This window comes from Ovis canadensis, chromosome 11, assembly GCF_042477335.2.
Source record: "Ovis canadensis isolate MfBH-ARS-UI-01 breed Bighorn chromosome 11, ARS-UI_OviCan_v2, whole genome shotgun sequence".
Lineage (NCBI taxonomy): Eukaryota > Metazoa > Chordata > Mammalia > Artiodactyla > Bovidae > Ovis > Ovis canadensis.
The window spans coordinates 53,506,315-53,533,868 of NC_091255.1; the positions used below are offsets into that span (position 1 = coordinate 53,506,315).

The 27,554-nt window shown below is 47.0% G+C and overlaps 1 protein-coding gene across 2 annotated transcripts in view; it reads right to left on the reverse strand.

Moving 5' to 3' along the window:
- PLEKHM1 (pleckstrin homology and RUN domain containing M1) overlaps window positions 1–26,905 on the reverse strand; it is a 57,743-nt gene extending 30,838 nt beyond the window's left edge. The window contains exons 1-6 of one of the 2 annotated variants that reach the window (XM_069543689.1): window positions 26,590–26,729; window positions 23,592–23,750; window positions 19,998–20,086; window positions 16,407–16,654; window positions 14,049–14,678; window positions 5,493–5,898 (exon numbers count right to left, since the gene is read on the reverse strand). In XM_069543689.1, the coding sequence (XP_069399790.1) occupies window positions 5,493–5,898; window positions 14,049–14,678; window positions 16,407–16,654; window positions 19,998–20,045 (1,332 nt within the window). In that variant the 5' untranslated portion in view covers window positions 20,046–20,086; window positions 23,592–23,750; window positions 26,590–26,729. Of the gene's footprint in view, window positions 1–5,492; window positions 5,899–14,048; window positions 14,679–16,406; window positions 16,655–19,997; window positions 20,087–23,591; window positions 23,751–26,589 lie in introns of both variants that reach the window. The other variant, XM_069543690.1, reaches the window with a different exon arrangement.
- Window positions 26,906–27,554: the final 649 nt, after the last annotated feature.

Here is a 27,554-nt window from a genome sequence, read left to right on the forward strand (position 1 = left end):
AGGAACTAAGATCCCACATGCCACAGGGCAACTAAGCCTGCAAACCACAACTACCGAAGCCTGACAGCCTAGGGCCCGTGTTCCACAAGAGAAGCCACCGCAGTGAGAGGCCCGTGCACCGCAGCGAAGAATAGCCCCCGCTCACCGCAACTAGAGAAAAGTCTGTGTACAGCAACGAAGACCTAGTACAGTCAAAAATAAATAAGTTACCTTATTTTAAAAAATGTAAAAGCCAGGGCTGGAAGGTGCTCGGTTTGTGAGCAGCTGCATGGAGGCTGGGGTGGCGTTGGGGGAGGTGTCAAAACTTGGTGAGTACAGGAAGATTTTTGTTGACAAAGCAAGCTGTCCTGTCCACCAGCTTTGGGACCCTGGCAAGATAGGATGCCTGAGCCTGCAAAGCAGAAGCCAGCCCTGGACAGGAGTGAACGCACCCCGGTCAAGGGCACTCTGGGGAACCCTGTTTGGGGCCCACAGCCGCCGACCCCAGGGGACATCCCTCTCCTTTAGCGGGGGCCACAGAGCCTTTCTCTTCAACCTCAGCGTGCTGCTGTTTTCAGTCACAGCCTTCAGGGCCTTGTGACATTCTGGGCTTGAAGTCACCTTTGGGATAGCAAAAAGGGACAGTCTGACCCACACGTACACGGTGCCATGATTTATAGTCATATTCAATAAACGGCGCGAGGTCAACCTGACATCCATGTGGAAAACACCGACCTCATACCAGATCTAAATAAGCTCAGGTGGATCATATACCTAATTGTAAAAGGTAAAATAAGAAAGCTTCTAGAAGAAAATACAGGGATTTCCACAGCCTTCATAGCCTTGGGGTAGAAAGAGATTTTAAAAATAGACACAAAACACATTGGTTGAAAAACAGAAAGACTGATGGGACTTCCCTGGTGGCCCAGCGGCTGAGATTCCGCACTCCCAATGCACGGGGTCCCAGGTCTGATCCTGGGCAGGGAACCAGACCCCACGTGCTGAAACTATTAAAAAAAAAAAAAGATTCCACATGCCACAATCAAAGCCCAGCATAGCTAAATAAATAATACTAAAAAGACACCATTGAGAGGTTGCAAAGAGTCAGACACGACTGAACGACTGAACTGAAAGGCCAGCCATAGATTATATGAACATGTTTGCTATTATATGTATTTTTTTTCCTCCAATAAAAGACACATCCACAGTATATAAAGAACTGCTACAAATCAATTAGGAAAACACAACTCAATTCAAGAATGGGACAATGACTTTAAAGAATGCTTCCAAAAAGCAGATGAAAAGGCATCAGTATCATTAGTCATCAGGGAAATGCAAATTAAAACCACAGTGAGACCCCACTACACACCTACCAGAGTAGCCAGAATGTAGAAGATTGCCAATACCACTGACTATGACGAAGGACAATGAAAATGCTCACGTTGCAAATGTGAGTATAAGTTAGTACAAGCCCTTTGAAAACTGTTTGGCAGTATCTCAGTTCAGTCCAGTTCAGTTCCGTCGCTCAGTCACGTCCGACTCTTTGTGACCCCATGAACTGCAGCACGCCAGGCTTCCCTGTCTAGAGCTCAACACATGCCTCCCCAGTGACCTAGCAATTCCATTCTTAGAGGCACACCCAGAAACGAATGGAGAAGGCAATGGCACCCCACTCCAGTACTCTTGCCTGGAAAATCCCATGGACAGAGGAGCCTGGTGGGCTGCAGGGGTCACTGAGAGTCAGGCATGACTGAGCGACTTCACTTTCACTTTTCACTTTCGTGCACTGGAGAAGGAAATGGCAACCCACTCCAGTGTTCTTGCCTGGAGAATCCCAGGGACAGAGGAGCCTGGTGGGCTGCCGTCTATGGGGTCACACAGAGTCGGACACGACTGAAGCGACTTAGCAGCAGCAGAAACGAACACATGGGTTCACTGAAAGGCAAGTATAGGAATGCTCATATCTCCTTTCTTCATAATAGCCCAAACCTGAAAACAACTCAAACGTCTGTTACAGGACAGTGAATACATTACGGGAATTGACTATACGGGACATTGTGATATATTCTGTGGGGTTCCCAGGTGGCACTAGTGGTAAAGAATCTGTATTCTTATGGTGGCATACTACAGAACAATGGAAAAGAACCTCAGGCTATAGATGAGGCTCACATATATAACGTTCAGTGAAAGAACTAAAAGAATATATATTATATGATTCTATCTATATAAAGTTCAACAACAGGAAAGACGTTATGGGCTACAAGTCAGAACCGTGGTTTCTTTTGGAGTGGGGGGGCCAGTGAGTAGAAGAGGGCAGAAGCGAAACTTCTGGTGGCTGGAAATGTTCTATATCTCAATATGGATGGTAGTTACAGAGTGCATGTGATAAATAAGTATCCACTGAGGTGTACATTGAGGATCTGGGTGCTTTAAATACTTCATTTCTCAAAAAAAATGTTTAAAGGGGAAAGTGGGACAATTCAACAGGCAAACAGTAGTCTTACCAGGGACTTCCCTGGTGGTCCAGTGGTACAGAATCTGCCTCCTAATGCAGGGGATATGCGTTTGAGCCCTGGCTGGGGAACTAAGATCCCACATGCCGCTGGGCAACCATGCTCGTGTGCTACAACTAGAGAAGCCCTAGAGCCACAATGAAGACCCAGCCCAGCCAATAAATAAATAAAAATGTGAAAAAAAAAAGTCTTTCCAACAAACGGTGCTCGTATAACTGAATAAGCACATGTTAAAAAAATGAAGTCAGGCATCTTTCTTCTACTGAATACAAAAATTAACTCTAAGTGGATCATAGATTGAAAAGTAAGAGATGAAACTATAACATTTAGAACACATGGGAGTAACTTTCCATGACCTTGGATTAGAAAAGGAGTACTTAGAGATGAAACCAAAAGTACAAGCGACAAAAAAGAGACTACATCAAAATTCAAAACTTTTATCCTTCAAATGATACCATCAAAAAAGTGAAAAGATAATGCACAAAATGGGAGAAAAATCTGCAAATCACTTATCTAAGAAAGGTCTAGCGTCCAGAACATACAAAAAAACTGTAACTCATTACATAACCCTGTTTAAGTCTGGGCAATCTTTTTTGGCCATGGTACGAGGCATGTGGAAATCTTAGTTCCCTGACCAGGGACAGAACCTGTATCCCCCAGCATTGGATGTACAGAGTCTTAACCACTGGACCACCAGGAATTCCCAAGAATGAGCAAATGTTTTGAATAGACATTTCTTCAAACAAAAACACAAATGATAATGAGCACATGAAAAGATGCTCAACATCATTAGTCATCAGGGAAATGTAAATCAAAACCATAATGAGATACCACTTGTATAATTTAAAAAAAAAAAAACCAGTAAGAACTGTTGGTGATGATGTACAGAAATACACTGCTGGTTGAAATATAAAACAAGACAACTGCTTTTGGAAAACAGTTTGGCAGTTTCTCAAAAGGTTAAATATAGAGATACAATATGATCCCAAAATTGTACTTCAAGCTATGCATCCAAAAAAAGTTAAAAATATATGTCCAAGCAAAAAATTATACATGAATGTTCATAGTAGCATTATTCACAACAGTCAAAAAAGTAGGAAAAATGCCAGTGATCATTAACTCATGAATGGATAAATGAAATGTGATACATCCATATGATGGAATTTACAATGGGATATTAAAAAAAAAAGACAAAGTACTAATAATACATGCCACAACATGGATGAACTTTAAAAAACATTTTGCTAATTGAAACTAAGCCAATCACAAATGTGATTATATGATTCTATAGATGTAACATGTCCAGAACAGGCAAATCTATAGACAGAGTAGATTAGTGGTTGCTTGGGGTTGAGCAAGGTGAGGATAGGCAGGAGAGTGGGAGGAAAGGACAGGAGTCATTGCTAATGGGGAGGAGGATTCTTTAATGGAAGATGAAAATATTTAAACTTAGACTGTGGCGATGGTTGTACAACTATGAACAGAAAAACTGATTTATACACTTAATTAGGTGAATAGTATGGTATGCGAATTATATCACAATAAAGCTGTTAAAAGAGGGGGTGGGGATGCCCCCTGTAGTCTATTTCATGGCCCTGGCCCATCCTGAGTTATAGAATCTGGAAGCTACAGGCCAGAGGAGGGACGTTTGTGGATAGAGTTGAAAGAGTAGGACTGTAGGCCCAACATAAGCCCCAGACATAGCTGGGATGAGCTCTGGGTTTTGTGTGGGTACACGTGCACCCCAGTTCCTACTTCTGCTTTTCATGACCCGAGAACAACTGTGAAATGGCATAAGAACTCGAGTTCACAGTTTGATTACTGCTTTGCAATAGTAGGGCCCCCAGTTCTAGCCTCTACCCTCAGGGGTCTTTCCAAGACAGTTCCAGGATTGGCTTCTTCAGGTCTTCAACACACTGGAATAGCTTATTCTAGAACAGTGTCGTCCCAAAGAAACACAATGCAAGCCACATAGGTCATCTTAGATGCTCTAGGACCCACATTAAAGAAAGTTCAAAAAAAAAGGTGAAGTTAATTTTAATAACTTTAATTTTACTTAAAACTTTAATTAAAATATCATTTAACTGACTAATTAAAACTTTGATTTTATATTTTATTAAAAATACACATTTTAAATGCTTTCATTTTAATGTGATCAATAAACACACTTATGGTTGCCAAGGGGAAGGGAAGAGATAGTTAGGGAGTTTGGGATGCTATATTTAAAATGGATAACCAACAAGGACCTACTGTATAGCACATGGAACTCTACTCAATGTTATGTGGCAGCCTGTATGGGAGGGGAATTAGGGGGAGAATAAATACATGTATATGTATGGCTGAGCCCATTTGCTGTTCACCTGAAACTATCACAACATTGTTAATCAGCTATACCCTAATACCAAATAAAAAGTTCAAAAATTAAAAAAAAAAGACACAGTGGCCAAAAAAAAAAAAATCTGCTTTGCAATGTAGGGAACTCGGGTTCGATCCCTGGTTGCGGAACTAAGATCCCATATGCTGTGGAGCAAGTCAGCCCATGAGCCACAACTAGAGAATCCCTGCACTACAACAAAAGATCCCGCATGCCGCAACTGAGCCCTGACGCAGCTATGTAAATAAATAAACAATAACAAGCACCGAGGAGGAAACCAAAGCTCAGTGAGGCATAAGCTGGTGAGTGTCCGTGGTGAAGAGCAGAGCCTGTGGTCGGGAGAGAACTACCTTCTCCACGGCGTGGGTGTGCAGGTGATAGAGATCCCCATGGGGAGTGATGGGCAAGGAGCCCTGCTCCCATCCACTACTCATACCCCACAGAACATTAGCTCCATCAGCACGATGTTCTATTAACACTGAACCATGCAAGGCGAGGGGGCTCAGAGGGAGAAGGCAGAGGCCACTTGGGTCACTAGCTGGGGAAACCCTACACTGGCTCTGAGACATGCACCAACACCTGCCTCCTCCAGTCCCTTCCCCCCAAACTCAGCTTATACCACTCACCGGACTGGTGGGGGAGGGAACCGCAAGGCTGAGCCGAGGTCCGCCATCCTCCGGGGGCTTCTGCTGGCCGCTTTCCTGGCTGGCTGCTCTGGTGGCATCTCTCATCGGATGAGGAGGCTGCTGGCCTGAAGCGCTCCCTGAAAGGACAGCTTGGGCAGGGCCCAGCTGCGGCCAGCCCAGGGCGCCAGGCACCTGGGCAAGTGGCTCCTGCTTGTGGTCCCCATCTCCAGTCCCAGGGGAGGCCTGGGCGTGGCAGGGCTCTGCTGGTTCCTCCAAGTGCAGGGACGTGCTGGTGTCGAGGCCAGGGAGGGGGAGCGGGGCCTGAAGCGTGAGAACCTCCGTTTCTCGGCTTGGTTCATTGGCTGGCACAGAGTTTACCTGGGCTTTGCTGAATTCCGACAACACCCTAGAAGTTTTTAAACAAAGAAACCCGTGTGATGGGGCTGTCAGCTGGAATGCCCAAGGCTAAGTGGAAAACTGCTGTTTTGTGACTGAACAAAACAACCCTCTTAGTCATGGCAGTGCTCCCAGCTCCCACACACAGACCCTCCCACCAAAGTTTTTCTCCAGCTGGGACTTGGGCAGGTTCGGTGGCCAGGTGAGTTGCGCAGCCCAGGGTCTCGGGTAACAAAAGCCGGACTCGAGGCGAATGGGAACTGCTTGTCTTTTACCCTCTGAGCGGGCTAACTGTGGGTCGGGCAAGTCTGCTCAGCCAAATGGCCGTGTGGCCTGTCCCGCCCCACGTTGACCTTGGCAGAGCCCCGGTGAATGGTGTCTCCGGGCTGGGCTCCAGCACTGTACTCGCTGGGATGTGGGCTGGGGTGAAGTGAGGATCCTCTTTGTCCCTGGAACAGTAACTGGACAGCAGGGTTGGGGTGATGGGCTGGGCGTGGAGCCAGAGAAGCCTCACAGTTCCAGAAGCTGCTGCTGGAGAACAGTGCACACAGGCGATGTGGTATGCGTGCCCACGTCCATGGGGGGTGTGCCTGATGGGACTGTGCTTCCCGCCCCTCAGTGGCAACGTCTGGGGCTAAGGGGGCCAATGTCACTGCCCTTGTGTGTACACACACACACACACACACACACACACACACACTGCTATACCTTCTGGAATGCGCACTGGCTAGCAGCTGCTCCTCCCTCCCTCCCTCTCCTGAGGCTTCAGAGGATCTGAGTTCTGTTTCTGAAGAAAACCTGTTTGCTGTCTCCACCTCTGCTTATGAACCCAGTGAGGATGCTATAGACAAATGCAGGGTCTGGTGTCAAAAGAGCTGTCTGGAGCCCAAGAGATGGCACACATCTGCCTTAAAGGCTTAGAGTGGGTGCAGAAGACAGATCAAGCTCCCCTGCGTGTGGGCTCATGGAAACATGGACTTCAGATCTCAGGTTTTCATCTGACTGCCTTCTAGGTGAGCTCTGCTCTTATTTATACCATCATGACCCCAAACAACATTTTAAAGCATTCTAGTCAAGAAGAGGGGACCAACCCACACATTTCTCAGCAACTGATTTTCAGCATAGGTGCTGAGACATTTCAGTGGGGAAAGAACAGTCTTTTCAACAAATGGTGCTGGGATAAGTGAATAGTTCCATGCAAAAGAATGAAGTTGGACCCCTATCTCACACCACATAAAAAAAAAAAATTAACCCCAGGGGATTTCCCTGTTGGTCCAGCAGTTAAGAATCCAGGGAATGTGGGTTCAATCCTTGGCTGGGGAACTAAGATCCCATATGTCACAGAGCAACTAAGCCCAGCAACCATAACTTGAGAGTCCGTGTACCGCAACTGCTGAGTCCATGGGCCACAACTAGAGAATCCGTGTGTCGCAATGAAGATCCCACATGCCACAGCTAAGAGCTGATGAAGCTAAATAAATGAACGAACAGTAAAAAAAAAAAATTAACCTAGGTAATTCCCTGGCGATCCAGGGGTTAGGATTTGGCCCTTTCATTGCCTTGGCCTGGGTTCAATGACTGGTCTGGAAACTAAGTTTCCACAAGCTGCGTGGCACAGCCAAAAAAGAAAAATTTAACCCTAAATGGATTGAAGACCTAAAGGTAAGAACTAAAACTATAAAACTCTTGGAAGGAAACAAGCATAAAGCTTCATATCTTTGGATCAGGCAATGATTTCTTAGATATGACATCTAATGCGTAAGCAACTAATAAAAAATATATCTAATAGAAATATTTGCATACAAAATGTGCAAATACTACCATATATCTAAGGGTCTAGTACCCAGAATATAGAGCTCTTACAACTTAATAATAAATAACCCAATTTAAAGCCACTTAAAAAATGGGCAAAGGGTTTAAATAGATATAACTCCAAAGAAAGCATACAAGTGGCCAACAACGACAAGAAAAAGCGTTCAAAATCATGAGACAACAGTGAAATACAAACCAAAACCACAATGAGATACTACTCTATGCCCAGTAGGATGGCTATAATAAAAAAGGTAGCAAATACCAAGTATCGGCAAAGACGTAGAGAAGTTGGAACCCTTACACGTTGTTGGTGGAAATGTAAAATGGTGTAGTTTCTGTGGAAAATGATGTGATAGTTCCTCAGGATATTCAACATAGAGTTACTACTGGACTCAGCCGTTCTATGCCTAGGTACATACCCAAGAGAATTAAAAACATGTCCACACAGAACACTTGTACATGAATACACGTAGCAACACGATAGCTAAAAAGCAGAAAGAAAACAGATGCCCATTAACTGATGGATAAATAAACAAACTGTAGTATATCTTACACAATGGACAATGGAATAGTATTTGGCCATGATATGTGCTATAACGTGGGTGAACCTTGAAAACACGGTACTGAGTGAAAGCAGACAGTCATAAAAAGCCACATATTGCATGACCTGACTGATATGAAACGTCCAGAATAGGTAAATTTCTAACTAATGGGTAAGGGATGAAAATAGTCTTGAATTAGATAGTAGTAGATGCTGGGGACTCTCCTGGTGGTCCAGTGGCTAAGACTCTGCACTCAACGAAGGGGAACTGGGTTCGATCCTTGGTCAGGGAACTAGATCCTACGTGCTGCAACTGAAGATCACGTAGGCTACAACAAAGATACAAGATCCTGTGTGGCGCAACTAACACATAATGCACCTAAATAAATCTTTTTTTAAAAAGATAGTATAGATGTTGAATTCACAACCTTGAGACTATAGTGAAAACCACTGAAAACGACACTTTGAAATGGTGAATTTTATGGTATGTGAATTCTGTCTCGGTAAGTAATGCGGAAGACCTGGGTTCGATCCCTGGGTTGGAAAGATCCCCTGGAGGAGGGCATGGCAACCCACTCCAGTATTCGTGCCAGGAGAATCCCGACGGACAAAGAAATCCATGGGGTCACAAAGAGTTGGACGTGACTAAGCAACTAAGCACAGCACAGCAAATAAATGGATGACCTGTCAGAGAAAGGGACAGTTGTATTTGTGGGAGAGTTATAGGGGGAGGCAGGTGGGGGCTCATTCCTGCTCTAAAGCTGTACTCTGAAAACAGACCCATGAGAAATCCAAGAGTGCAGCGTGTAGGGAGAAGGCAATGATGAGTTCTGGAGAGAAAATGGGAGTTTCCACCGGCAAAGGAGGAAGGGACATTTGCTAACCAATTGTATGTGTCCAAACTGCTGGGACAGAATGGGACCTCATCAGAAATGAACTAGCGAGGCAGAGTTTTCACAAGGTCCTCTGTGAGGTCTCGACTCCTTGTGGGCTCCCAGGAGGTAGTGTGGTGAGTGATTAAGAGCAGGGCCCCTGAGTCCACCTGGCCTTGGTTAGCACGTGGCTGTGGGCCCCACAGTGTGAACATGAAGTTCATGGACATAATTCCCTTATCTGAAAAACAGATGTGGTAACAGCATCCATCTTTTATGACTCTGACAAAGATTAAATGAGATAATACAGGTAAAGTGCTTAGTACAGGGTTTGGCACAAAGTAAGTACTGGATAAACACTAACCTCATTATCACTGATTAGGCTGCTTAGCCTCCCTGTACACAAACATAAAAATGTAAGCAAAGGAGCAGATTTATTGAAACACTCACTAGCATTGCCAAAACGGTTACCAAATAGACATGAATCCTGATCTCGAAAAAAGATTTTAATGATAAGAATGGATGGGTGTTAGAATAAGTGAGTGATTTAATGCCTAGAGAAATGCCACCAAACGGCAAGAGGCCTGTGTGATTAATTAGAGCTTCTGTCAAATCAAAACTAAAGGCGAGGTGAAATCAAGTTCACAGCGCTTCATCAGAACTGGTACCAGTCTTCAGGATCCAGTGAGAATAGGAGGCATGCACATCAAGTGGGATAAAGCGATAGAGATGAGATCGTGAAGCAAAGGCAAAGAAAGAAAACTGTCACACGTTTTGACAGCTTTATATTTGTATTTATAAAATACAACATAGAAATGAAACAGTGAAAAAAAGAAAAACCAAGAAATGAAACTGTGAAACTGCTACAGTCCCTCCACTGGGGTCTGGTGCAAGGCCCTGTTTACCAAAAACTTTCTATTTGAAGTTTCTAACTTTGTGCTTTCATTTAGAGAGCAATCTGGTGGGAAAATATATGTATTATGAGTATTTATGTGTGTAAAATAAATAAAAAGCATGGCCTGGAGAATCTGAATGGTTACCTTATAAAGGATTCCTCATAAGCAATTCTGAGCCTGTGGTTTTCTTGAACATGCCAACTATGGTGGTGATACACGGTACTATTTGGCAGTCAAGAGCCACTAATAAAAGCACAGAGGTGGGCTACATATACTAAAGAATCATTTCTCCCCCAAGGGAAGGCCTCATGACGGTGACCTCTGACAAATATTACTAAGCAAGGTTTTTCAGCAGTGGATATGGGGACAAGCAGAGCTGATGTCACAGGTATCCAAAAGTAAAATGACACCAGCAGCATGCATGCTGAGTCAGACACTGTTCTAAACGCTTGAAGATCTCTATTTGCTGCATCGCCCCAGCATTCCTTTGAAGCATTCTCACCCCCATTTTACAGATGAGGACATCAAGGTCAGAAAGGTTTACTAACTTGCCTGAGTTGGTAAAGCTGGCTGATGAAGGACTCAGGCAGCCTGGCTCTTGAGTCCACACTCTTTACCACTAGACTGTACCTGTGCTTCTCAGCGATAATTATAACTCAGACCTAACGAATGCAAAAGAAGCTGTGAGAGCCAGTTAATCTCTTCACAAGGTAAACTGTAGATTGGTTTCTGCCAAACATTGATAAATTTCATTTGAAATGGGTTTTGCATTTCAGGTCTGATTTGTAGTTTTGTTTTGTGTTCTCCTATAGAGCCCAGCTTGCTGGATCTTAGTTCCCCTACCAGGGATTGAACCCTGGGCCCAGAGCAGTGAAAGCATGGAGGTCTAATTGCTGGACCACCAGGGAATTCCCAATTTGCAGATGTTCTGATTTTTATAGATGTAAGAGTTTAAGCACAATGTGTTTACACCCAATTTTAAGTTACATACATTTCAGTAACACATTAACGTAAGTAAACTCTTTAAGTGTTGGTAAGAATCTCCCTTAAAACGTCCACCCCAAGAAACGCTGGTCTCTGTGGATGCTCGAAGAACGGTGGTGCTGGCTGCGTGCTTCTGCGTGTGCGTGGTATCTGGTTCCCCACATCACTGTCCAGTCTGGGTCTACACTTCCTGACCTCGTCTTCCCTTCCGTTCCCCCAGAATACCCAGGACAACACTTCCCCCGAAGGAGGGCGGATGGTCACTGATTCAACAACCTTAAGCTGGAATTTTCCAATCACAAGACACATGAAAGATAAAGGCAAGACACATGACAGAGAGAAGCCTGGCTGGTCTGCGGGGGGAGAAGCACCAAAGGCTAGGACAGGTGGCTGACAGTCAGGCACGCCTCGGGCCCTGCCATCTCTGGGGCAGGGGTCACTCCTTCTCAGAACATTATATCTAATCCTTCCATTTCGACACCTGAAAATTCCATCTGATGTGTTCAAAGTTCAGAAGCCGTTTCTGGGAACTACCACACATTCTTATGTGTGCAACTGATTGATGGGCATCTCATTTGACTTTCAAACGGCCCTATGAGGGAATTTCCATTTTAAAGATAAAGAAGCAATGAGACAGTAACTATAGTAACAATAAGGACCTACTGTACAGCACAGGAAAATCTACTCAATACTCTAATGGCCTATATGGGAAAAGAATATAAAAATGAGTGGATAGATGTATACGTACAACTGAATCCCTTTGCTGTACAGCGGAAACTAACACAACATTGTAAATCAACTATACTCTGGGGAAAAAAAAAAAAAAAGATAAACAGAACCTCCAAAAGAGTTAGTAATATGCAGGATACCACTGAGCTTATAAGTGGTAGAACTGGCTTGAAACTGGATCTGCATCCGGGCCAGTCCAGGACACCCAGTCCTGGTGTGATTCCCACAAGCCCTGTAAAGACCTGAACCAAGGTAGGGGTGAGGGTGGGGACAGCAGTTGTGGAAGGAAGGTCCTAACACAGTTGATGGAAACATGAGTCCTACCTGGAGGGAATGCTTCATAAACAGCTACCGTTTTTACCTATCAGATGAGATAACATCCAAAAGTTTGCTAATACCTTCTGTTGTCAAGGCTGAGAGGACATAGGCATACCCCTGATGAAGTGTAGATAGGCAACATCTATAAAAATCATTAATTAATCTACCCCTTGGTTCAGTAATTTTTCTTCTGGGAATTTACTGAACAGAGAGAACTCGCATAGAGCTAAAGGACCACATTCACAGGTTATTTGTAGAAACCCTGAACTCCAATGCCCATTAAACGCAGGGCTGATTCAATAAACTAAGGTACATTCATACAGTGAACAAATATGTAATAGAAAAAGAAGCTCCGATATGACAAGATCTCCCAAATAAGGTATATGTGTGTGTGTTAATCACTCAGTCGTGTCTGACTCTTTGTGATCCCACGGACTACCAGGTTCCTCTGTCCGTGGAATTCTCCAGGCCAGAATACTGGAGTGGGTTGCCATTTCCTTCTCCAGGGGATCTTTCCAACCCAGGGATCAAACCTGGGTCTCCTACACTGTGGGCAGATTCTTTACCACTGAGCCACAGGGAAGCCCTGGTAAGCTATAGAATGGTATATTTATAATTTATACTAGCTTTTGTGGAAAGAAGTGGGGAAATAAGAAACAAGAGATAAAGGACTTCTCCTGTGGTCCAGTGGTAAAGAATCTGACTTCAATGTAGGGGACATGGGTTTAATCCCTAGTTGGGGAACTAGGATCCCACATGCCACGAGGTAACCAAGCCTGTGTACCCCAACTACTAAGCCTGCGCTCCAGAGCCCATGAGCCACATGTGCCACAACCAGACAAGCTTGTGTGCATCACAGCTAGAGAAAGCCCATGTGCAGCGACGAAGACTAGCACAGCCAAAAAAGAAATAAGAAAGATAATAACCTATAAAGGAAAAGAATCTATAAAAGGATATATATATATATATATATATATATCTGAAGCTAACATAATACTGTAAATCATCTATACTTCAATCAAAAAAAGAAATAAGAAAGAAAAAGTTCAAATCTATATATTCACACACGGTACAGCTGGATTTAGAGACACTGGAAAAATTTGTAAGAAATTAATATTTATGGTTACAGGGGTGGGAGAGATTTTTCACTGTACACATTTTAGATTTTTTTTAACTATAAAAATAGATTATCAAAAATCAATGTTAAAAAGCCTGAACGAAGGAAGGCTCCGCCCAGGCTCCTGTTTCCAGCCAAGTTTGTCACTCCATGTCCTCCTCCTCCACACACTCACTCGTCCCCATCTGCCTGCCACTCCCGTGCAGGTATCACCTAGGTTTTACGTCCTCCAGAAGACCTTCCATGAGGTCCCAGAAGATCACGCTGTGCACTCTGCTTCACTGTATTTTTTGGAAATTGTACACAGAGCTCTGAACTATTGGTTTCCTTCTCTCTAGATGAAGATGACAATGATATTTGACATTGAAACTCAGAGAGACTAACTAACTTGTCACAGGTCACCTAGGACAGAGCTGGGGCTGGAACCAGCTCTAAGCCCCATCTAAAGGCATTCCAGGGATTTCCCTGCTGGACCATGCTAAGATTCCATGCTCCCAATGCAGGGGGCCTGGGTTTGATCCCTGATCAGGGAACTAGATCTGACATGCCACAACTAAGAGTTCCCATGCCACAACTAAAGATCCTGCATACCACAATGAAGATGGAAGAGTTAAAATGTTGCAACTAACTTGGCACAGCCAAATAAATAAATCAATATATATATATTTTTAAATGCATTCTATGCATTCTCCCCACGAGCCCCAGCTTGTCTCCAGGTACAGCTCCCAGTAACTCTGGTCCCTGAGGGAGAGTTTATGACCTCTGTTTGTCTTTCTGCCCTAACAAGAATCCTGAGCTCAGCGACAGGCAATCATGTGCTCCAGGAAGGGCGGGAGAACAAGAAGAAGAGAAGCAGGAAGGAAGGGGAAGGGGTGGGGGAGGGGAACTCACTCTTGCAGAGACATGTCCGAGTCATCGGCATTGGCCATCCCCAGGTCTGAGTCATAGGACATGGGCTCCTCGGAACGGTCTGGACTCTTGGAGCCATTCTCTTGGAGGAGGAGGCAGCTGTCAGAGTTGAGGCTGCAGGAAAGCTGGGATGAACTGGCCGTGTCCAGGCTGAGGGAGGAGGCAGTGAGCTGCCGGTTCCGTCGGATCTTGTGGCCTGAGTGCTGGACCTCGATGTCCTCTGAGCCCGAGGAATGGGAGATGGAGTCCAGGGACTCCTTCCGCTGCAGTTCAGCTCCAGGGGTAGTGAGGGGGTCGAGCTCTGACAGTGGGCAGAGCCCCGAGAGGGCCAGTGGGGTGAGCGTCCACTCGTTGAGGATGGCAGACTTGTAGGAGAGCTCAAAGGACAGGGACGTCAGGCCCTGAAGGAAGCTCAGGAGGAACTCGGCCTCCTCGGCGTCGCGGAGCAGGGCTGTGGGCTGGTAGTACTCGCACAGGCGAGCCTGCTCCTGTAGCAGCAGCTTCAGGTAGCACTCCATCAGGCCGTCGTTGAGGGCCAGCCGCAGCCAGGCCCGGCAGCGGCCCACGTCCGTGCTCACAAAGATCAGGTGCTCCAACTCCGAGATGATGTGTCTGGGAAGATGGAGAACAGACACATTTCAAAAAACGACTGCCAGTCACCGAGATGTCATTTTATCCACTGGTTAGCAAGAGCCAAGAACAATGACTGCAAGTATACATAGGCATGAAAAATTCTTGGACAACAGCATTTAAAGGGAAATTCAGAAAGATTCAGCTATAACCCCCAGTGTTCTCAGGCTGGTATCATGAAGGATCATTGCCATTTTCATGACAACTATCTGTCTGGCCTGACAACATCTGCTCATCTGGGACACGTCTGTTGAGCCCCCAGGGCAAGGTCTTTGGAGCTGTGAAGACACGGGGTCGAGACATGGTCCCTACCCTCGGTCTAGGTAATGACTTTTCAAGGGCATACTGAGGTGAGCCCTATTGTTAGCAGCACTGTGGTGGGGGCCAAGCAATCATTTCTGGGTTGGAATAAGAAAAATGCCACAGAAAGGGGGTCTCTGCGCTGGGCCTTGAGGGATTTCAAGAGGCAAAGGTGGAAGGGGGACTTCCAAGGTGTAAGAGACCGATAGAGAAAAAGGCATAAAGGGGAGAAAAGCGACAGGCTACAACAGGAGTGGGGAGCTCTGGTTGCAGCCTGGGGAGGAGCAGCGGAAGATCGGGTTGCAAGGCGAGGTAATAATAGAGTCTTGAGTATCAAATGGGGGAAGCAGAATGGGGCAATGGTACCCACACTTGGCTGTGCATTAGAACTCTGTAGAGAATGAGACCAGGATACAGGTTCCGGGGCCCCAGGCAAGTGAATCAGACCCCAGCCTGACAAATGGCTACAGAGTTTTGCTCAGGAAAGCTACACGCCCACAGCTATGCAGACTTCAGGGCAGGGTGTTCTGTCCTGGCCCCATGTGTACCAAACTCAGCTCCTAAAATGTGTGTCTGCTGTAAATGCCTCTCCTCTGACTACACCATCCCCAGTGTATGGCTCCCCCGCAGGAGCACTGACCATACTCTGCAGAACCCAGGGATGGAGCTCGGGTCAGCTTGAGCTCGCTAAAGGCTGGCCGACTGACCGAAGAAAAGACAGAAGGAGATAAGGAGGACACTTAGAAAGGCACTTCCACCCAGAATTAAGGTGAGAGCCTGAGACAGGGCAGTGGCAGGAGGCACAAAAAGGAAGACTGGAGACTGACATGACTCCTTGGGGCAGGACTGACAAGACACCAGGGGCATTTAATAGACCAGAGAGGCTCCATGCCAGCTGCCTGCTCCAAAGCCCAGGCGGTTCAGGGCAGGGCAGACAAGACAAATGTCTCAGGGCACACATTCAGATGCTCTGGTTGGAGGCTGCTCTTCTTAAATTGAAGAAAAAAAAAAAAGCCCTACCTCCTTACAAGTATGTTACTTAGCACACAAATATGCAAACATCCTCAGGCAGGGTCAGCAAATTTCTGGAAAGGGGCAGACAGTAAAGATTTTAGGCTTTGCAGGCCACATAGCTTCTGTTGCAACTACAGAATTTGCCAGAGGATGGAAAAAAGACAGCTCTTGCTTCCACTCAGGGTGCCCAGCCTGGGGCTCGACACTGCGCTGGGCGACTGCCTGAGGGGTCCACTGAGGCCTGGGCTAACACCACCCTCCTCTGGGCCATCTCCTCTCCACACCACGGGGCTCCCTGTGGCTTTCCACAGAAAAGTCCTGGAAGGAAGAGCCCGGAGCCCCACATTCTGAAGCTCCACTCCGACGTGAACCCCGCCCCCACCCAGCAGCTCTCACTTGTGGGTGACAGCTTTCAGGAGAGGCCAGAAGACGGGCTGAGGCAGAGGCTTCTGGTGGGCGCCTTTTTTCCTCTTCCCTCCGGCTTCGGCGCGGATGTGCTTGGCATGCAGGCCGTGGATGAAGACGGCCTCCAGGGCGCTGCACATACTGTTGGCATCTCCGTCTTCGCTCGTGACCACCGCGTCCGAGGACACGTATTGCTTCTGCAGCGCTTTCACGGAGCCTACTAGCTTCTTCTTGATGACCTGGGCAGCGCCAGACACAACACAGGTCTTTAGAGGCTCCTGCGGCGACCCCTGCAATGTCACTCTGCTTGTTGCCAAACACGTGGGTCCCCACGCAAGCACAAATCCGTGTATCTCTGCAACACGACTAAGACAGGCCGGGACCTCCCTGATGGTCCAATGGCTAATACTGTGCGCTCTCAATGCAGGGGTCCCTGGTCAGGGAGCTAGAGCCCAGATGCCCCAACTACATATACTACATGCAGCAACAAAGACCCAGTGCAGCCAAATACATAAATTAAAATTTTTTCTTTTTTAAAATTTTTAAAAAAGAAAATCAAAAATTTTTAATTAAAAATAAAAGAAAAAATTTAGTAGGGCTAATGGTAGAAAATAAAGAGAAAGAAGAAAAAGAAAAAAATCACACTGAGAAGTGTTGCTATTATTAATTATTGCAAAGATATTTGTGGGGTTTTTTTGCTTGGTTTTCAGTTTTTAAATTTATTTACTTATTTATTGGCCATGCTGCGAGGCTTATAGGATCTTAGTTCCCCAACCAGCGATTGAACCCAGGTCACAGAAGTGAAAGCACCAGGTCCTAACCACTGGACTGCCAGGGAACTGCCTGTTTGCTTGTTTTTTAAACCAAACTGCAGTGAGCTGACAGCCATATAAACCTTGTGTTTAAGTACTGACTCCACTATAGTTACAGATATGGGAGCTGAAGTAATTCATCTAGGGCGGGAGTGAGATTTTTCCATCTTAATCATATGACCAACATTCCACAGAGAGTCAATAAGAGGCAAAAAGTGCTGTGTTAGAACAATAAAAACACCCAGAAACAGGAGCGTGGTTTATAGGAAGAAAGATCCTAGATCTGGCAGTCACAGCCTGGGTTTAGGCTCAGTTCTGGTAGTCACCAGCTGGGTCACCTCGATATTCCACTTAACCTCTCTGAGCCTCAATTTCCTATCTGTTATACAGAAACAATACCTTGTCATTCACAGCACTGGAGCGGGGGTACTCTTTGAGGGCAGGACTAGCTTTTTATTCATCCTCATGCCCTCAACAATGGTCCTGGTTCTCGGCATGTGTATTCGGTAAATGTTTGCTAAATGAATAAATAGGAGTCTTCGCTGGTGGTCCAGCGGTTAAGAAACCACCTTTGGATTCAGAAGAAGGAGCCAGGGTTTGATCCCTGGTCAGGGAATTAAGATCCCACATGCCTTGGGGCAACTAAGCCCGAACACTCTAACTAAAGAGCCACAACTAGAGAAGCCGACTCACACTGCAACTACAGAAAGCCTATATTTAAACATACATAAAGTCCTCTGGAAATACAGAGTTAAGATTGTTCTAGCATAATAGAAGTACATATGTCAAAATTACCTAAGGGTTTGGTAAAGGACTGGAAGGGATTACAGAAAAACTAGTTTGAATTATTAGGTGACAGGATTATGGACAAATATCTCACTGGTTTTTATTTTAGACAACACAATCCCTGTTAATGTTCTTTGAAAAGTTAAATATTCTTTTGTTAGAACAGCTTTAATGAGAAATAATTTGCATATCATAAAATCCACTCATTGAAACACACAGCTCGATGGTTTTTAGTACTTTCACAGAACTGTGCAACCATTTCTACTATCTAATTTTAGAACATTTCATTGCCCTCAAAAGAAACCTTATACCCATTAGCAATCACTCACTATTCCCTTCTTCCCCCAACCTCTGGCAACCACTGATCTACTTTCTGTTTCTATGGACTTGCCTATTTTCTGGACATTTCACATAAATGGAATCATACAACATGCAGCCTTTTGTGTCTGACTTCTTTCACTTAGTATGTTTTCAAGTTAGTCAGTGTAGTAGCATGGATCAGTAGTTCATTCCTTTTTATTGCTAAATAATATCCCATTGCACGGATATATCACATTTTATTTATGCATTCGTCAATTAACAGATATTTGGGTTGTTTCCACTTTTTTAGCTGCAATGTTGCTATGAACATTCACGTACAAGTTTTTGTGTAGACATATGTTTTCAGTTCTCTTGGGTATATACCTAGGAATGGAATTGCTGGGTTGTATGTAACACTGTTTCACTTTTCGAGGAACTGTCAAAGTGTTTTCCACAGTGGCTATACCATTTTACACTCCCACCAGCAAGGGATGCAGATTCCAACTTCTCCACAACCTCACCAACACTTATTTTTGTCTGCCATTGTCATTACAGCCATCCTAGTAGGTATGAAGAAGTACCTCAATATGGTTTTTTTTCCCCCCACACTGCTCAGCATGTGGGATTTTAGTTCCCTTACCAGGGAGTTAACCCACACCCCCTGCAATGGAAACTCAGAGTCTTAACCACTGGACCACCTGGGAAGTCCTTCATTATGGCTTTTTTTTTCCTTACTGGAAAAATTTTTATTTTTAAAATTTTTGTTGGAGTATAGTTGATTTATAATGTGTTAGTTTCAGGGGCACAGCAAAGTGAATCAGATGTGTACATATATATATATAACTATATATATAACTGTATATATAATGTTAAATATATATAACTATAACTATATAACTATATAAATAAAGATTTTTCTCCCATAAAGGCTATTATAGACTATTGACCTGTGCTACACAGCAGGTGCTTATTGTTGTTGTCGTTCAGTTGCTAAGTCATGTCCAACTCTTTGCAACCCCATGGACTGTAGCACGCCAGGTTCCCTGTCCTTCACTATCTCCTGGAGTTTGTGAAGGAGAAGGAGACATGTCCCCAATGCATGTCCACTGATTCAGTGATGCCATCCAACCATCTCATCCTCTGTTGTCCCCTTCTCCTCCAGCCCTCAATCTTTCTCAGCATCAGGGTCTTTTCCAACGAGTCAGTTCTTTGCATCAGGTGGCCAAAGTATTGGTCCTTATTAGTTACCTGTTTTATATATATGTGTGTGTATATCAGTCCCAATCTCCCAATTTATCCCTCTCCGACCCTTATCCCCCGATAACCATGTTTGTTTCCTACACTAGTGACTTTACTTCTATTTTCCTCATTATGGTTTTGATTTGTCTTTGTCTAACATCTAATGATATTGAGCATCTTTTTATGTATTTATTGGTCATCTGTATATCTTCTTCGGAGAAATCCTTGGTCTTCAGATAACCTATATTCAATCCCCATTGTCTTATGTAAATCCCCATTTTATCACCAACAAGATGATTTTGGGCAGGATCTTTTGGGTACAACTTTTTCTCAACCCGAGGCTTCTCTTTCTAAATAGTGCTAATTCATTTCAAAGTGAGAAAAAACAAAGACATGGCTGTCCCAGGCACCCCTTCTCCCACCCTGATCTTCCCTTGTTGCCTACCGGGATGGCAGCCCGGGGGTCCAGTCCATTCTCCACCCCTGAGAGCATCTCCACTCCAGCAGCAGCTCCCCAGGAGAATCACATGACACCTGCAGAGAAGACATGGCTGTAGGGATAATCGCTGTGCCGGCCCGTGTCTTCACCACACCTCACCCCCATCTTACGCAAACTGCAACTGAGAGGAGTTTTAATACAAATGTGAAAACTGAGCGTGGATTTTAAGGAAGGAAATAGGAAGAAAAAAAAAGGCTGATGGATTGGACCTCATGAGGAGAGGAGCCCTGGGTGCCAAGGGTGGGTCTGTCCCAAAAGGCAGGTAGAAAGGGCCCTTTGTACTTAGTTGCTCAGTCATGTCTGACTCTTTGTGACCCCATGGACTGTAGGCCGCCAGGCTACTCTGTCCATGGGGATTCTCCAGGCAAGAATACTGGAGTGGGTTGCCCTGCACTCCTCCAGGGGATCGTCCCAACCTAGGGACTGAACCCAGGTCTCCCACATTGCAGGTGGATTCTTCACTGTCTGAGCACCAGCGAAGCCCAAGAATACTGGAGTGGGTAGCCTATCCCTTCTCCAGGAGATCTTCCTGACCTAGGAATCAAACCGGGGTCTCCTGTACTGCAGGTGGATTCTTTACCAGCTGAGCTACCAGATAAGCCCAGAAAGGGCCCTTCATGCCACACCAAACACTGGCACAAAAAGGCAGGGGACGAAAGGCAGATCTGATACAGAGCTGAGGGTGCAAGGGGGCTGCTGCAGCTGAAGGCGCCAAGAACCCACAGGGGCTGAGAAACAGCAGCTCACAATTCACATTCAGGGCCTGGGCCTTGCAACTGTCCCGATTCCTCTCCTAGCCCAGGTTCGGCCAGCTCAGTGGGGAAAAGTACAACTGGCATGGCTTCAGATGGAATGGCACTCCTGCCATGCCACTGCTTCTCCTTTGGGCCATGAGGGTCCAGCCTGAACAGCACAGGCACATGTCTCAAGGGTAATAACATGGGTTCTAATCCTGATTTGCCACTAACCAACTTGGCACACTTGGCATGTATCAGACCTCTCAGATGGCGACTATGAGTGTGGACAGCGCCAAGCACAGGGCCTGATATTTACCAAGGATAAATGGTATCTCTAACCCTAGGGGATGTGGTCGTTCAAATTTACAGGCAAAGGATGTCACTGCCTAAATAAGCGTGTGTAGGCAGCTCAAGTCAGTATGCAGAGACATCTCTTGGGGCAGCTGGCTTTCTCCTGAGGCAACTAGGCCAAGGGTGGCATGGTGGGGGATGGTGGGGACTTTGGCCTGAACCTGAGGGGGCTGCTGCCTGGTCCCATCGCAGCAACCTGTACAGACCAGGACTGGACAGGCACACTCACATCTAAACAAATCTCGAGTGGCCACACAACTGAGCATGAGGGGACACCAAAAAAAGAAAAGAAAAAAGGGTTATTGCTGTCTCTGCTCTCAAAAACTCATGGCCCACGGGAGTCCCATGGCAGTCCAGTGGTTAAGACTCCATGTTTCCATTGCAGGGGCTGTGAGTTCAATCCCTGGTTGGGAAACCGAGATCCCACATGCCATGTGGTGCAGCCAAAAAAAACAATCAACCGAAACTCACGGCCCAAAGACGTTACTAAAACCAAGGCACGCTCAGTGGGTTTTTTACCTTTTACATATATCACCTCATTCATTTCTCATAACCACCTTGGGAGTGTTTTATTATCTTAGTCTGACAGATAAGAAACAGAAGCTGATGCAGGTCAAGGAAATTCCCAAGATTCCAGGGCTGGTAAGTGGCCAACTCTACCACCCACTGCCAGGACAAGGGTCACCCCTGCTCGAGGGAAACCCTCAGCCTGATGGAGTATGATCACCTCCCTTCTGGAAGAGGTGGTGTAGGTGAGGGCTAAGGCAGGGAGGGACAAGGGGGCAGGGAGGCCTTGGGGGTCCAGGTGAGGGGCTGCAGTGGGACACTGAGGTCAGCCTGGCGGGAAAGGTTTACAGGAGGACATGAGCGCGACATCTGGAAGTGACAGAGGCAGCGTGGCCCTTAACGGTGGGAGATGGTCTGATTCAGTGCCTGGTCCCTGGAGCTGGCAGAGGGTAAACAGGACCCAGAGCTGACCTCCCCCAGTGAAGACACACGGAGTGAGGGAGGGGTTTGGAGGGTGGCCCCTGCAGAGCCAGCCCTGGTCAGGGCGTGACGGACCACAGGATGCAACCCTTGACCTCAGGCCCTGTCTTACCGCCTCACCCTCACTTCATTCCCCCTCCCACCTACAGGGATTCTTGGGCCGCGTCCAGTTTCCGGCCACCAGCACCCCAAGCAGAAGGACCGGTATTGCAGACAGTCCCTCTGGACAACGTTCCTTCCAGGCCAACTTGTATGGCTCAGGAGGCCAAATCCAGATGTTCTGGCTCCAAGACGCTGGGCACCAATCCCCTTCAGTAATTCCAGTGGCCACAGGCCTCCCCTCCGGCCACAGGCTTCCCCTCGGGCCTGCTTCTTCTGGAAGGAGCCTCAAGCCCCACAGCTGCCCTTCCCTCAACCAGCCACAGGTCAGGACAGGAAAGGCTTAGGCCTCAGCAACTCAAACAATAGCCTGGGTTCATTAAGGCTTCATAATGAATTAACTGAAAATAATATTCATGGGTGGGGGGGAGGAGGGTAACCTTGTTAGTAAGCAGGTGCTCCAGGCCAGAAAGGGTCTCTTCACACGTAGACTGATGCTGAGAGGTCAGAGCAGGGCCAGACAAGTACCTGTCACTTTTAAAACCAAGTATCAGAAAAGCTACAGAATGACAGCGCAGAGGAGTTCAGAAGGCAATGGCCACTTGATAATTTACAAAACAGGACTGAGGCTTTGGGGTTCATGCCACACTTTAGGGCACACCTTTCTTTGCAAGAAGCCAAAGCACCCCGCCTATGTGGGTCTGCCCCAGCATGCCTCAGCGAGGCAGGAATCAGCTCAGAGGCAGGAGTGTGATGGCTGATGCCATGAGAACTTGCTGATGGAACCAGAATGGGGCTCGGTCTCCTGACTGCTGGGTCAGCACTCCATCACTCTCCAGGCCCCCCCAGTCTACCTTCCCATGGGACGGGTTTCACTTCCTGTCCTCAGAACACTCTTCACTGACACCAAAAACCAAACCAAAGGGCGGGGCGGGGCTGCAAAGAGACCTATGCTAAAAAGAGTAAGGGGATAATGTGGGGAACACTGCTAAAAGGTTCTTCAAACACCACTGGTGGAGTCTGACAGAAAAGGTGACTTCTGTCTGCCCCTTAGGCAAATCCTAACCTTGAAAAGTCTACCTCTCCCACTAAGTATCAATTCACCTGGACTCAACGCTTCAAGCTTCTCTAATCTCATGTAATTCTTAAATCAATCCTGTGAGAGAAGGGTGATTATCCCCATTTTACAGAGGAGAAAACTGAGGCTCAGTAGGGATAGAACTCTTTGGTTTCCTCATTCTAAGTCTTGTGTCTTTCTACAGATCAAAGTGTCTCAGGTCTTTGATTCTAAGAGTTTCAGGCAAAACTTATTACTTTGGAACTAAGTAATAATTAACTTTGCACTCAGAAACTCAAACAATCTTACCCATCAAGTCTGTAGTCCCAACCAGCTGAGGCCAAGTCCTTTCCATGGTACCCAGGATTCACAGTTGTCTTTTCTTAAATGTTCCAACACACAAGAAGGAACTGTTCTGGTTGCTTTTCTTTCTTATGCTGCCTGGCCTTCTATGTACGTCCAATTTCACTTCACCAAGGAAGAAAGAAAAGAAAAGAATGGCTTAGATGAGACTTACACCAAAGGAAGAAAAGAACTGCTGGGCTTCTTCAGTTCTGAAACACTCCATCCATCAGTGAACAGCAGCCTCCTCTCCTTAGAGACTTCTCAGCTATTCCCAACAGCCTGCTCTCTACGGCCTGAATCCAACCCTGTACGGAGCTATTGAGAACAGTCTGGCATTTAAGCCATCCAGCTGCTGTATGAACTGATGAGTCATGGTTTACAGTTGGAAAAGAAGGACAAAGTTATCTTCTGATTCAGAAGGGCAGCTGATCTTTCAGACATGTGAGTGCTGAGTGAGTAAAGTATACCTCTTTCCACCTGAAGACAGTTGCATTTCTGGACAAGTGTCTTGAGGCAGGAGAAGTGAGTGGGGAGAGTGTGGAACGGGCTTTGAAGTCATCAGATGCCAGCTAGAGGGAGAGAAATTTCTAGCCCTGTGATTCCCAAACCAAAGGCTAGTGAGTAAGGCCAGAAATGTGAAGTCACTGAAGACAGAGCAATTTTCTTTCCTTCTTCCTTCCTTCCATCAATAACACCCATCTGCCCCATATTCTTGTCTCATCCTTAGGATTCCAGCAAGGACCAACTAACTCTGAATGAATGATAACAGGAATTTTGTCTGACTCATTCACCATTGCATTTCTGGTGCCTAGAGCAACACACAGCACACAGCTGTGCTCAAAAAATATCTACTGGATGTACAGAAGAATAAAACAAAAATAAGGCTCAGGGCACGAATCTCCATTTCACAGGCTGAGGGAAGCTGAGGTATATGGTTCTCAGCCAGGACGGAACACCTTCCATTAAACCACCCTGCCAGCTGGCTAAAACTATTTCAATGTATCCCACCTTAATAGGGTGCCGAGGGGGACACTGAAGGGAGAAGAGCATTCAACTTTTCAAAGGAACAAGACTATAAATGGCAAGAGGGCGTCCCTGGTGGTCCAGTGGCTAACATTCTATGGTCCCAGTGCAGGGGACCTAGGTTTGATCCCTGGTCAGGGAACTAGATCCTGCATGCCGCAATTAAAAAGATCCTGCGTGCTACAACTAGAACTCAGTGCAGCCAAATAAGTAAATAAATATGAAAAAAAGAGACTAGGAATGGCAAACAAAGACAACAGGTCCTATTGGGGACCCTTTAAAATTGCTACCAAATGGCCTCTAAAGCCAGGTCGTCAGAATTTGAAGAGAATGTGTACCCCCAAAGCCCAGGCGATGATAAATGCTGAAAGTGGGGCCTCAGGAATGTCCCTCTGCCTCAGCTACTCAGATATCTGGGCTCCCCATGTTCATGGGTAACCAAACGGGCCAAACTCAAAGATCCAGCACCTGCAGAAAGAGGAAGTGATTCAGCAGCCGCTGTACCCGCCTGTAGCCCCCTGGGAGCCCTCTCACCTACGCTCCTCACAGCATGTAACATCATCTCTGGCATCCACTGCGTTCCCTGTGTTCAGTGTCAGGACAGGCCTGCTCTCAGCTCTAGCTGGCAGAAGCACCAGGCGAAGGTCCATAACAAGTGACCACACTCATGAACACGGCTCTGTGAACACTGCTACACAGTGGTACTCCCTGAGCTTACTCCCGGCTAGAAAACCAACCAACAGGAAGTGATGGCTTCCACTGCCCCAGGCTATGTGGGAGCCAGGTGAGCGGCCATTATTCACCTTCCAGGTATCTGGTGACACCTACCATTCCGGCAGCAGCACAAGTCATTTAATATGAATGTTAGACATACAATTTCAGGGGGCAAGTCCAGGGGACCAGACACCTGGGAAAAATATCCCTGACGCTGACCCAAGGCAGGGAGCTCTACTTCTCCACACTTACCTACCACCTGAGGCCCTGCCTGCACCCATCAAGCCCCTCAGTGTCTAACTGCTGGGTTCCCAGCAGGCAGTGACATTTGGCTGTTGAGGGGCAGCTGGTGAGGTTGGCAGGGGGACTCTTCACTAATTCTCAGACTGAGTGGGGACTGGGTTAAGGGGAAAACGGGTGTAGAACTGAGATGGGGACAGCAGAGGTGAGAGGGCAGGAGACCTCATTTTTAGTAAGATTGGGTGAGGACGTTAAGAACTGGGCACCAAGAGTCGTGGGCAGTTTAGCAAAGACTTAGGGACAGGAGTGTCCTCTGATGGTTGGAGATGGATAGGAAGTCTATGGTGGGCTAAGAAGTGAGGGGTTGAGTCTGTGAAGGCAAGAGGTGTGTAAGACTTGAGAAAGGGCTGAGATCAGTTACCAAAAAGAAAAACCGTGTGCTCAACAGGGCGTCTACTTTGGTGGTGGGTCTTAAAGGAGAGTGGGACAGAGATGGGGTCTTCAGGATGGGCATACCTTGGGGGGCTGAGCAGAGGGTGTGTAAGATTAGGGTAAGAAGGCTGATCATGAAAAGGGCGAACCGAACCAGAATCGAGGTTAGTGTGCAGCATGAGGATCGCCAAAGGGGTTGGGGGGAAGCAGAGGTATGTGGTCAAGGTCAGGGGTGGAACTGGGCTACAGTGAGGTCAAGGATGAGGCTGCATTTACGCAAGACCGGTGGGGGGAGGGGGGAGGGTGGTAAGCCCTAGGGTCAAGTCACGAGTGGCAAATGGAGGGGACAGGCCAGCAGCGGCAGAGCGGGCCGAAGGCTAGGGTTGGAGTGGGGCGCGGAGCTTGGGCTGGGAAGGGTGAGGGCTCAGAAGCAAGGCAGTCTCAAGGCAACCAGGGGTCTGGATTCACGGAAAGGGCTGGTGTCCCCTTGCCCATATGCGTCCCGGCCTCGCCGCCCCTCTGCTGCCCGCCTCGCCCCGGATCCTTAACTCACCGAAGGGAGAAGCGAGGGGGCGGGGGCACTGCCAGCCGCTGCAACCCCTAAGCCTCGGATGGGACGCCGCGGCCTCCCGGCCACTGACAACAGGAAGCGGCTCCCGCGGCGCCTGACGCCGTAACGTCAGCTCTGCGTCCGGCCCCGCCCCTGCCCGTGGAGCCAATCGTGGGGCCCGGAGGGGCTACGGGGCGGGGCCAGCGCTCCCGTACCTGAGGATTCTCAGCCCCGGAGTAGATATGTGGTCTGGGAGGCTCACGGTCACCGTACCCTAGCAGGGCACGGAGAAGCGTCCTCACTGCCCGCCTGCCGCTGCACTGCCCGCCTTCCGCTGGATCTGTGTCAGACGAGATCCTGGCTTCTGAGTTCCCGACCTCATCTGCGTAGAACTGGGGCCGTCACTTGGCCTCCAGAGAAGGTTCCCCGCTTGTAAAATGGGACCAACGCCTACCCTATTTTTGCCTCCCCCAGGGACTCAGTGTAGCCAAATGGGCAGAGCCCAGGCCCAACTTGGAGCTTCTGTCCCGCCTGGCGTTTCTCAGGAAAAGCCTGTATATTTTAAGCACAGCTTGTATCAAGGGAACGCCTGCGCCACACTCGCTCAAGCAGTTATTCTCACGTAGCCTTGTGATTGTTTGCTTTCCGTCGTAGAAGCGATATTTCTCTTTCAAATGGAATCAGAATAGGGACTTCCTTGGTGGTGCAGTGGTTAAGACGCCATGCTGCCAATGAAGGGGGTTCCATCCCTGCTCAGGGAACTAGCTCCCACAAACCAATGAAGTCCTGACGCAGCCAAATATTTTTTAAAAAGGAGGGGTACAGAGAACCAAAGGTCAAAAGTGGGGGTGGGGGGGTGGGTCCTGACATTCTTGAGACATTTAACACGAGCAGGTTTCTATCGAGTGAGACTAGGGCCTGCGTGTGGAAGAGGTACCACTACACGCAGGGCCTTGGACTTTGGGGTG